This window comes from Arachis ipaensis, chromosome B2, assembly GCF_059453495.1.
Source record: "Arachis ipaensis isolate K30076 ecotype BB chromosome B2, ASM5945349v1, whole genome shotgun sequence".
NCBI classification, from domain to species: domain Eukaryota; kingdom Viridiplantae; phylum Streptophyta; class Magnoliopsida; order Fabales; family Fabaceae; genus Arachis; species Arachis ipaensis.
Window position 1 is genome coordinate 2,840,137 of NC_142437.1, and position 12,353 is coordinate 2,852,489.

The window sequence follows — 12,353 nt, forward strand, 5'->3', positions numbered from 1 at the left end:
TTTGAACCTGGTCCCATAACATAACACGTTGCTTGAAAGTTGAAACTTTCCACAAGACGAGTTGAGGTCAATGTCCTCTAGCTAACAAGTTAGAAGCACCACACAATCATAAAGGGAATACACTGAATGAAGCTGAATTATTCGAACTTGGAAGAAGGACCAACCAACTCCTCATCACATCACATTATACGAAATTTCCACAAAAATCTACAATTTCCACGTCTAGCAATCACATCGCTTGTTTCAAAGTTTTGGAAATGAAAGGTAACAACAAAAATGAAAGGCAAAAATGAAAATTACGTTGCAGGAACCTTCCAAATTCCAAAATAACAATCAAATTATTAGCCCCTCAGACCCTGTATGGTCAATTGTCTTTGTCTTATTGCCAATAAATTATTGAGAACTACTTCTTCATCTTCACTGTAAGCTTTGATAAACCAATACACAGTTCGGTTACGAAGCCTGCAAGCGTTGCATTTTTACTCACCTTCATATCTAAATTTCCGATCACTTGTTGAGATCATATCATGGCTGCTGCACTTGTTGGTGGAGCTTTTCTTTCTGGCTTCATTAATGTTGTCTTTGACAGGCTCCTTACAACTGATGCTGTCAACTTGGTCCTGGGAAAGAAGCTTGGCTCTGACTTGATTCAAAGGCTGAAGACCGCTCTCTTGGGTGCTGAAGCTCTTGTTGCTGATGCTGAGATGAAGCAGTTTGGCAATCCATCGGTGAGGAAGTGGCTCGATAATCTCAGGGATGCTGTTTACTGTGCTGAGGACTTGCTCGACACTGTCCTCGCCAAAGCTGCCACACAAAAGGAGGAAAGTTCTTCCTGGTGGTCCCCTAGCTTCTTCATCAACCGAGATAGGGATGACATGGTAAAGAAGATGGAAGGGGAGGTTAGAAGAATAGAGGATCTTGGAAAACAAAAAGATTTCCTTGGTCTTGAAAAGATTCCCACTGGTAGCTCATCATGGAGGACTCCATCCACTTCTCTTGAGAGAGGGAATGTGTATGGCAGGGAGGATGACAAGAAGGCCTTAGTCAAGATGCTGAAGGACAACAATGAGCATCACCTCTCTGTGATAGCTATTGTTGGCATAGGTGGGGTTGGTAAAACAACTTTAGCCCAATGGCTGTACAACAATGAGGAGGAGTTCCTGAAGGGATTTGATCTGAAAGCATGGGTTTGCGTTTCGGAGAACTTTGAAGTTGTTGAGACAACAAGGAATGTTATAAAGGAGATCTCTCCGGATACTCAATGTCTTGAGCACTTCAATTCACTTCACCATACTTTGAAAGAAAAATTGTTGAACAAGAAATTCTTTATTGTTCTGGATGATGTTTGGAGTGATGATGGTGACAAATGGAGTAATTTTATTACCCCTTTCCAATATGGGAAGAAAGGAAGTATTATTCTTCTGACTACTCGCGGGAATAATGTTGCTTTAGCCGTTCAAAATTGTCGCCCTTATTTTCTCAGGAAGTTGTCGGAGGACTATTGTTGGTCAGTGTTTGCAGAAAATGCATCTTTTCCAGAATCAAATGGGAGTGCAGCACTTGAAGAAATAGGCAGAAAGATTGTGAAGAAGTGTGATGGCTTGCCATTAGCTGCAGAAACACTTGGTCGCTTGTTACGTACAAAGCATGATGTTGTGGAATGGAACAAGATACTAATGAGTCATATTTGGGGATTTTCTGTGCAGAAGAGTAAGATTATCCCAGCATTACTAATAAGTTACTTCCATCTTCCTCCACATTTAAAGGGTTGTTTTGTTAACTGTGCATTATATCCCAAAGATTATAAATTTGTGAAGGATGAATTAATCCTTTTGTGGATGGCAGAAGCATTGTTAACACCAGAAGGAGGAAAGAGTTTAGAAGTAATTGGTCGTGAGTATTTTGATGAACTAACTTCCAGATTATTTTTTACAAAGAATAATGACAGGGATGATTATTTTGTGATGCACGATCTCCTGCATGACTTAGCAATATTCCTTGCTGGAGATTTCTATTGCAATCTAGAAGAACTTGATAAAGAGGAGGAGATAAGGATTCAGCCTCGACATTTATGTGCAAATTTATGTTATTGTAGCTCAAAACTTCATAATTTGATTTCTGAAGTAAAATCTTTGAGAACATTATTATTATTTGGCGATTGCTCATCTTCCAAATGCAACATTGAAGCGGCAACATGTGACATATTATCAAAGTGTAAATACTTGAGAGCTTTATCTTTCTGTAAACGCGGTGTGGTGCCAAGGTACATGAGAGATTCATCCTTCAGTATACTTGTTGTGGTGCCTGATTCAATTAAAGAATTAGTCCATCTGCGCTACTTGGATCTGTCTCGGACGAATATTAAGACATTGCCAGAGTCTTTGTGCAACTTGTCTAATTTGCAAACCTTGAAGTTGTATTATTGTTGTAAGCTAACTACACTGCCTAGTGGTTTGCATAATCTTGTGAAGTTGCGACATCTCGATATTAGAGAAACTGCTTTGGAAGAAATGCCCAAAAAAATAAGCGAATTGAAAGAGTTGCACGTTTTAAGTTCCTTTGTTGTCGGCAAGCATGAAGACAATGGAATCCAGGAGTTAGGGAGGCTGGAAAATCTTCATGGACCCCTTGAGATTAAGAAGTTGGAGAATATTGTTGACGTGAAAGAAGCAAAGAGCGCAAAGATAATGGATATGAAGCACATTGATGAATTATGGTTGGAATGGTCTTCAGGCGAAGATATGGTTTCAGACACACAAAGAGAAAAAGTCATGCTCGATAACTTGCAACCGCACAATAGGTTGAAAGAGTTGAAAATCAAGGGATACAAGGGTACAATATTTCCAGATTGGTTGGCGAGCTGTTCCTACAACGATTTGACAAGTGTATCTCTGAAGTCTTGCAAGAATTGCTGCATGTTGCCTTCACTTGGACAGCTGCCATCTCTTAAGTCCCTAAGCATTGAAGGTTTGGATCAGCTGAGGAGTATTGGTGAGGAGTTTTACAAGAATGAAGGAGATCATCATTCTTCGCATATTGCACCGTTTCCCTCACTTGAGAAATTGAAGTTTGATGACATGGCATGTTGGGAGGTGTGGCACGTATCTGAGTCGGAAACTTTTCCTAAACTTAGGAAGCTTGAAATAAGAGATTGCCTAATGTTGAAGGAAGAGATGCTTAATCAGGTATTCTTCAGAATCGTTTCTTCTTTGTCGGATGTTTCCAAAGTTCGCAAACTACGCATAGGCAACTGCTTTATACGACCGCCCATCGAGGGCATGTATCTTGATGGGGATAGTTTAACAGTTTGGGGATGTGAATCTGTGAGGGAGTCTGCATTAAAGGCAATGATGAGCATGAACCATCTAAATTGCCTGCAAGAAATGGACATCTCATGGTGTTCCTCTCATGTATCCTTTCCGGGCAATTGTTTTCCCAAATCTTTGCAAAAGCTGGAAATCCGGATGTGTAGAAAACTAGAATTCCAGGAGCAACAGCAGCACAAGTATGATTTGGTAGAGCTACTAATACACAGCTGTGATTCACTGACCTCCTTGTCGTTGGATGTCTTTCCCAATCTCAAGAATCTCAAGATACATAATTGTAGGAATCTGGAATCAGTGTCAATGTCAGAGGTACCACACGTTGCTCTTCAACGTGTCTCCATTACTAACTGCGACAAATTAGTGTCATTTGCAGGAGAAAGACTGGCTGCACCCAACTTGACTCATCTTGAAGTTAGTGGATGCTCCAAATTAGTGTCATTTGCAGGAGAAGGACTGGCTGCACCCAACTTGACTCATCTTCGTGTCACACATTGCTCAAAGTTGGAGGCATTACCACGTGACATGAAGAGTCTACTCCCAAGTTTACACTCTCTCCACATATATTGTTACCCAAACAGTTGCAGGTTGGCAGAGGGTGATTTGCCGCCTAACTTGAAAAAGCTTCATGTGGGAATTGGCGAGCAACAAATGAGGGATCTATCATGGATGCCCAACTTGGACGCCCTCACTCATCTTACCATTAGAGGTAGGGAGTGTAAGAACATAAAGTCATACCCAGAGGTGGGTTCGCTGCCTCACCTTCCCTCCCTTACCACTCTACATATCGAACACTTTGATAATATGGAGACATTGGAGTGCAACGAGCTTCTCCGCCTCACCTCCCTTCAACAATTAATAATTCAAAAATGTTGGAAGCTGGAGAATATGGAAGGAGAAAAGCTGCCTCCTTCTCTCTTGCGACTCAAAATTGAATACAGTGGTTTGCTGGGAGAACACTGCGAGAACAAGCATCAACTAATCTGGCCCAAAATTTCCCACATTCCCACCATTCAAGTGGACTTCAAACAAATTGTCTGAACAGAGATTTCTGAGCAGGTAATTCTCTAATCTTCATGATTCACACAAGCTACCACAATTAAATTCACACATGCACAAGTCATACCAAAAAAATGATAGCTTGATTTGTGGAAAGAAAACAGTTAAACAATGGTGTTTTTTCTTTGCCTAATCTTTATGTTTATGCTTAACCAAATTCATTGTACATATCAAATTAAATACGGCTATTAAAATCGTTTCCGAGATTGAAAATGTACTTGTTTCTAATCCTTTTTTTTTTTATCAGAGTTACCTATCGTGCTAGAAGATTCAAGGTAAAAGGAATCAGCATGAGGTATATAAGCTTTCAAAATAAAAGGATCAAATTATTGCTGTATAATCTTTTCTAACAGTAACTATTTCTTCCTTGTCTTGCTTGTATACAGAGATAGACTGTCCAACGTGCTATCTGAAATCATTGGTAACATATTGTACCATATCTATCCTTATCATCAGCAAGAACTAGAAGAGTAAGTTGGGATTTATGCCTTCAACTGCTTGCTGGATTTGTAACTCTTAAGTTGAATAGATGGACAGTTATTCATATTATTATACACTCATCTAATGCCTTGTATAATTTCTTTTGAACACGCTATCGATAAACAGTTTTCCCAAGGTGAACTCGATTTAGCTAATGTTGTTAAAAGGTCAAGTTGCGCATCAGACAACAATTTCATCTCTATCAACTTCACTAATTGGTGAGTATCAATCTTTTTTTCTTGAAATTATTATTTTTAGATAAACTAGAATATAGGCATACCATGAATTTAGCCAATGGTCTTTATCCTGGTATGTGCAGTTTGGCCATATATTAAGCTACTTAAGATTCTGTTCTGAAATGTCTATATTGAAAATCTTTTCTTTCTAACTTGTAATATTATGGAAATTAAATTATGCTTGTTGATCACTTTATTTTTCTCTCTAACTGCATTTAACTTCTTCTTTGCAATTTCACTTTTTGGTGGCATTTATGTTTGTTAAATATCATTTCACTGCTGATCCTAAAATCAAAACAATGATCCAACATTACTGCAGTATTATGCATTTCAGAAAAAAAGTGTAGAAAATAAAAAGAACTGAAAGACTATAGAATGATAACTGTGTGTTTGGTTTTTCTGATGACAAACTCTTAGTCTTGAAATGTTATTAATTTGTGTATTAGTGTGTCAGGAGAAAGCCTTTGAGCTCTGCATGAGATACATTGAGGAATAAGCAGCAATACAGAAACATGGGAATACCCTTGCTGTCACTTGAGCAGAGAAGGTCAAATATTCTGAAACCGAAACAGTGTGAATTGCAGAAAAGGAGAAGGAAACTTGAAAGGTAAAATGTTGTGGATAGTTAGCTGCAATTATCAATACGATGCACATATGAAGAGGCTTGATTGAGTATGATTAAGTTGTCCCTTTTAGCACATAATCTTTATATAAATTCAAACCATATTTACATTACATTCATTCAAACCAGCAAGACCAATTCCCACAAGCATCCAATGATGATGATGATGCAATGATATTTCTTCTATCAAGATAGCTGGATGGTAGGCCTAGCATTAATGATAGTGTATAATATTCATTTTTCTTGTTCTTCATGTGTATTTATTTACCACTCTTTCTGTATAAGATGACTCGCATTCGATATTCGATCCAAGTTACATAGCAATAGAATGATGAGTACATAATAAATACATAAAGAATAAATAAAGACAAAAAAACAAAATCATACAAACTTTGCTCTGGGTCTAATGCTCATAACAACTACACTCACAAAATGACAAGCACTTAATTTATGATGGGGCCATAAGTTATGATGGACCAGAATGAGACAAAGGTAGTTTAATACTACAGTTTGAACAACTTGAAAATATTAATACTTTTTATTCAACACTTGAGCTACTTTTGTCTTATAAAGCAGAAGGACATCAAAATTTTGATTTTTAGTAATAATGAATATGAGTATACAATGAATCCTAAATTGTGGTGGGAGAGGAAATTATGCAGCAAAAAATACACTCATTGCATGTTGTCCAGATTGAGGTAGAAATTAATATAGGCAAACTACTAAAACCAAAAATAATAAATACATAGCTACATTTACCATTTAACAACTATCATCTCAATCTAGTGGGATGGGCAAGATTTTACTACTATTATCATCTTCGCTTTGATCAGTGATCTCTCCACCTATTCGCTTCCTATCTCTGCTAGAGTCCTTTTGCTCATGATGATGATAATTGCGATGGGATCGCGACGATTCTCCTGCGGTCCTCTGCTCCTACAAGAAAGAATGATAAAGTAGTGATAAATGAGAATCAGATTATAGCAATGCTGAATCATCTTGTTTTTGCTCTCCAGTTATGTATAATACAGAGTTCAAGAAAGGGAAAGAACATACATCACGGAATAGGATGTCGTCGGCCTCAAGCATGTGGATTATGTGTCCGATTTTAGGTCTCTTTGTGGCATCAGGATCAACACATTTAAGAGCAACCAACAGAGCAAGCTTAAGAGCCTTTGAAGACGGCTTTTCAGGAAGGTTCGGATCAATGAGTTCCTCTGATTTTCTATTGCCAACCATAGTTTTCAACCACTCAATTAAATTAACCTGCAAATATACCAAATTCTAGTTAGGAAAACAGAAAAAGAGAGAAAATAATCAGCACAGAACAGTGTAAGAAGATTAAGACCAAAACTGTATGCTATTATTGGTTATAGCCTCTAACCTCTCCTTGGGGTTTACTATAATCAACGGGACTTCTTCCGGTAATTATTTCCATAATAAGTATCCCAAAGCTATAAACATCACTCTTCTCAGTCAGCATTCCAGTGCATGCATACTCCGGTGCAACATAACTACAGAACAAGAAAAGAGAGAACATGAACTTTGAAGCCTAAAATATTTGAGTATAGAAAGTGAAACTAACTGATAAGAAAGGGAAACTATTTGGTTAACTCATACTAACCCAAATGTCCCCATCACTCGGGTTGTGACATAGCTATGATCAGAACAGAGAAGCTTAGCGAGCCCAAAGTCAGAAACCTTTGGGTTCCATTGGCGATCAAGGAGTATATTGCTTGATTTCACGTCTCGGTGGACAACTTTTGGTTCGAGCCCCTCATGAAGATAAGCCAATCTGAAAAACACACATTACTGTCAACAAAACATTTCATGCAACAACATGCGAAGAACTTCAAGCAGATTAAGATCATGATCCCTACCCTTTTGCCGTTCCCAAGATGATGTTCATCCGGATATCCCAAGTCAGAGGGCTTACAGAATCAACATCCCCATGCAGCCACTCGTCCAGATTTCCGTTGTCAACATATTCATACACAAGCATCCTGAGAAACATATCAAACTTCAAATCTTACTAGTCTTGAACTTTTTAGCTTTAATTTTTTTCAAATGAAATGTCAAGAGTTAATACCTGTATGCGCCCTCAACACAGTATCCAAGCAATCTAACAAGATTCTTGTGCCGCACACGACCAATAGCTTCTACCTCTACCCTAAATTCTCTCTCAGCTTGTCCCCTAAAATGAGTCAAACGTCAGGTAGTGCTTACTTATATGCAAGAGTAAGACCAGATAACCTTCATTATATTGAAAAGAGTAAACAATCAAGGGGAAAAAAAATCCAAAACATGACACTGCAAAACTTTTGACAAGTAACAACAATAAAGAAACATAGTTGTGATTCTTTTCTTCACATCAGTGGTAAGTCATGCTACCTTGAAATCAAATTATTAAGAAAATAAGTCCAAAAGAAGAAAGAGAAACATTGTATTTCATGTTCCTTCCTCTTGATTCAAAATAACAAAGGCCTATAATTTCTTCACCATCTGCAACCAAATTGAAGAAACCCGAAGACGCTAAGTACACAAATTTACTACGGCCAACCATGAAACACACCAAGTATATTGATGATTACGAAACAGAATACACCAACCAAGTGAATGAAACAGGATGGAGCAACTGCCAAAATTTGTTGCAGAATAAATTATACTAGAATCATTTGACCAATCCTCAGGTTAACTGATTCAAATTTCAACATCTTTATTAGACTCTAACCAAATTAGTTGAAAAAGCACAAACTTTCACCATCAATTAAAGTAAGCAAGAACACAACACAACACAACATAACATAAAGAAGTCAATTTTGATGCACAGTTTTGTGTCTACATCCAATTAATTATGTATTATCAAGTCATCAAAAATAACTACAAACATAATTGGACGAATGTGTAAACAGTTTTATCGTTTTCAGTACATCATAATTAAATTCTTATACTAATGAACAACATATATGAATTGAATTTGTGATGATCAAATGCAAAACTTAGCAGAGAGAGAGAGAGAGAGAGAGAGAGAGAGAGAATACTTGTTATTCAAGAGATTCTTAACAGCAACATTGGTACCATCAGAGAGAACACCACGGTACACGATTCCATAGCCACCTTCACCGATCACATTCTCCTCACACATTCCTCCAGTCGCATCCTCCATTTCCCTCAGCGTAAACCACTTCCCCCAACCAAGATGCGAAACCTCTGGTCCCGCCGATACGCTTCCACTCCCAAACGACGACGTCGTTTCGCACACGCTTCCTCCTCCTCCTCCTCCTCCTCCTCCGCCGCCGCCGCCGCCGCCTTTGCTTTCTCCGCTTGAGAAAGCCACAGCAGACACCACCCTGCGGTGCTGCTCCGCCGCCGCAGCTTTTCCGATGTCGAGGTGGAGTTCATGCGGTTGAGGATTGGGAGGAGTGGAAATGATTTCCTGGATTTCCTTGGAGACGAGAGGAGTGAGAGGCTTGTGGTTGCGGCGGTGGCGGCGGTTGCGGCGGGAGGTGAAGCAGAGAGAGAGGAGGAAGAGGGAGAAGACGATGAGAGCGCCGACGAGGATTCCGATGAGGACCCATAGACGGAGGCCGAAGATGGAAGTGCGCTTTGAGAGCTGTGTTTCTACGAATGCTGCGTCGTAGACTGACATTGTTACAAGTTCGAAGTGAGAAGTGATGAGTGTGTGTTTCTCTCAGAGAGAGAGAGAGAGAGAGAGAGAGAGAGAGAGAATCAGAATCTGAGTGAGTTCAAGTGAGAGAGACGGAGAGAGTGTTCAAAAGAAAAACTTTCAAATAAATTATAAAAAATATAAAAATACGATTATTATCAACTACTGTAAATTTGAAATTTTTTTATTTTTTTTATTAAAGAAATACTCGAATTCGTAACTTCTAAAGAATATGGAGAGGTTATAATTATTTTTTAATTATAAAACAAAGAAAATATATACTTGATTATTAAAAAATACTAATGTCAAAACAAAATAGTATTTATTATAAAAGATGTGTATATAATAAAATTGATAAAATATTTTATAAAATTCTAATCATTGTTCGTAAATTTTGTATTTTTTAAAAAATATATTATATATATTAAAAATTATAATATTTTACTAAATCCCAATCTTTTTAAGTTTTTTCTCCTTATTTTGTATAGTTCAATGAAAAATTAAAAATTAACAAAGGTAAGGAAAGTACTTTGTAGGCTAAAAATTTTTATTATGGAAGATAAATTCAATTCTGTTGGTGGTGCATAGGTTTTTATTTTGATATGAAAATCAGTAATCAGTAGGTCCAGATTACTTTGTAAGTTAATTTTTAAAATTTTGTTAATATCAAATTGGAGAGTCCAATTTGTTTGTTGTGACTTTTAAAAAAAATTCATAAATCAGATAATCCGATTTTTATTCTTAATAAATTAGATGGTCTGATTTTTATTCCCAAAAAAATCAAAAAATTTAATTTCTACATTTTAAATAAAAAAATTTCATATTTATCATCCATAATTCTAAAAAACCCTATTTCCACCCCCAATATCAAAATAATTTGAATACTTTGTAGGTGAGAGGACAATAGTACATCCTTAATATCCGCAACAATCAAAGGAGTAATAAGGAATCAGATTTGGAGAAGGCTCTTCAAACGAAACTGAAACTGAGTTAGCTTTATTTCTGACAAGATATTTTTGTTTCCATAAACACATGAACAAAAGTCAAGATTCACATGCCACTTCCTCCATATCAACCTTTATATTTAAACTACTCTCTTTATAAAATGAGGTTATATAATGTCACGCATGCTGCTTAAGATTTAAGAAAAGAAAACATAAATAATTATAGAAGAAATTATTTCTAGTTAATTTTCATATTATAATTATGTATATATGTTGATACCTTTAAGCTAATAACATCATTTTAGCAAATCAGTTAGATTGGTTATGATTTAAGTTAGTTGTAACTAGCTGTAACATTATTTTAGCAAATTAGTTAAATTATAAAATTTCGCTTTAGGTAAAGATCTAACTAAAAGAATAATTGCCGATGAATAATAGCTCAAATGACATAGTCTCCTCATACTCAATTAAGAGGTTGCGGGATCGAATCTCCTATCTTTAGTAAAAAAAAATAAATTAAGAGAATAATTGAGACTATTGTATCAAGTTTTTTCATAACAATTTCTATTAGAAATAAATTTTCTAACATTTGATTCCGTACCACTGAAAAGTTTAGCAGTACATTTGAAAGATAGCCCTAAAAAAAATGAAATAAATTCTCAAATAATTCGTTTATATGGATCATTCGAGGTTGAGACCAAATATCAAAATAACATTGTCAAAAATAAATAAGATAGTATCTCCATTTATTCATCAAAAAAGACGCATTCTTTAAAGTTAGAATGGATTTTTTTTTATATCTAGTTAACTAATTTACTAAAAAAATGTTACAGCTAGTTACGGCTAACTTAAATCATAGCCAATTTAACTGATTTACTAAAATGATGTTATTAGCTTAAGGATATCAATAATATAGACAAAAAAAATTAAAAATATCTTGAGGGAGATAATACTCAATTTGGTCCCTGAACTTGCATGCAAGCCACAATTTAGTCCCTAAAGTTTCAATTGCCTTTATTTAGTCCTCAAACTTTGTGAACATAACTCATATTAGTCCTTGAAACAATTTTCAACGTACAAACGTTACCGGAACACTGTCGTGAACAGTCGGATGCCACACTAAACCTTGTAAAATGATGTCGTTTTAGTTTTGGCACTCAAATAACCCAAAAACAACATCGTAAATGGTGTTTATTAAAATTTTACCTAACAAAATAAGTGATATGATACCGTTTTTGAGCTATTTAAATACCAAAACCAAAACTACATCATTTTACAAGTTTTAACATGACATTTGATAGTCTATAACAGCGCTCCATTAACGTTTTTATACTAAAAATCGTCTCAGGGACTAATATGAGGCACGTTTATAAACTTTGGGGACTAAATAGAAGCAATTGAAACCTCAGGGACTAAATTGAGACTCGCGGGTAAGTTCAGGGACCAAATTGAGTATTAACTCATCTTGAGGATAAACGTAAATGAATGGATAACGTTATCTTTATTAATTGTTAGGTAAAGTTTTAACATATAAAACATTTTCCTATCCTTCAATGTTGCATAATAATTGTCCAAAGTGACTTAATAGAAAATTTATAATTCTACCTTTTTAATTAAATTTTATTATTTTTAATATCCTCGAAAGATATTCACGTTTTAACCTTATAATAGAGAGCAATATACCTAAGATTAAGGACTCATATCTTACTATACACACAACTCATTTTGATTATACCAAGAATAATAATTTTCTAAGCTTAACTGATTTGTTTGTTTCGTTTTCTGTACTAGGTTGCAATGATTAATGAATGATTTTAAAATCCTCGTTTCACTATTCCATCACTATTAAGTGAACAGACATGAAAAAATTGCATAATGTACGAAATGGATAATGTTACGTGGGACCTAAACTTTTTTTTTTTTTCTGAAAAATTATGTTTTGTTTAAATACGTGAGACACAAACTATAATTTTGGTAGTAACACTTCAATTTTTTTTTTTTTCTGGTTAGGCTTGGATATGC

At 35.9% G+C, this 12,353-nt stretch overlaps 2 protein-coding genes across 5 annotated transcripts; one reads left to right on the forward strand and one right to left on the reverse strand.

Annotated features, from left to right (window-relative positions):
• The first annotated feature begins 145 nt into the window (after positions 1-145).
• Positions 146-6,022, forward strand: LOC110262373 (putative disease resistance RPP13-like protein 1). 3 transcript variants are annotated; one of them, XM_021114290.2, is made up of 5 exons: positions 146-4,382; positions 4,630-4,677; positions 4,769-4,852; positions 4,989-5,080; positions 5,545-6,022. In XM_021114290.2, exon 1 carries the CDS (start codon positions 528-530, stop codon positions 4,362-4,364), a length of 3,837 nt encoding a protein of 1,278 aa, XP_020969949.1. In that variant the 5' UTR covers positions 146-527; the 3' UTR covers positions 4,365-4,382; positions 4,630-4,677; positions 4,769-4,852; positions 4,989-5,080; positions 5,545-6,022. The 3 variants fall into 3 exon arrangements, with proteins under 3 accessions (XP_020969949.1, XP_088360709.1, XP_088360710.1); XM_088504583.1 differs by having other exon boundaries at positions 5,553-5,705; XM_088504584.1 differs by having other exon boundaries at positions 4,630-4,657; positions 5,545-5,683.
• Positions 6,023-6,229: 207 nt separating this feature from the next.
• Positions 6,230-9,496, reverse strand: LOC107622211 (putative serine/threonine-protein kinase At1g01540). 2 transcript variants are annotated; one of them, XM_016324097.3, is made up of 7 exons: positions 8,762-9,496; positions 7,810-7,914; positions 7,601-7,723; positions 7,345-7,515; positions 7,105-7,234; positions 6,777-6,986; positions 6,230-6,656 (listed from the first exon to the last, which is right to left on the reverse strand). In XM_016324097.3, exons 1-7 carry the CDS (start codon positions 9,367-9,369, stop codon positions 6,498-6,500), a joined length of 1,506 nt encoding a protein of 501 aa, XP_016179583.3. In that variant the 5' UTR covers positions 9,370-9,496; the 3' UTR covers positions 6,230-6,497. The 2 variants fall into 2 exon arrangements, with proteins under 2 accessions (XP_016179583.3, XP_088360711.1); XM_088504585.1 differs by having other exon boundaries at positions 6,279-6,650.
• Positions 9,497-12,353: the final 2,857 nt, after the last annotated feature.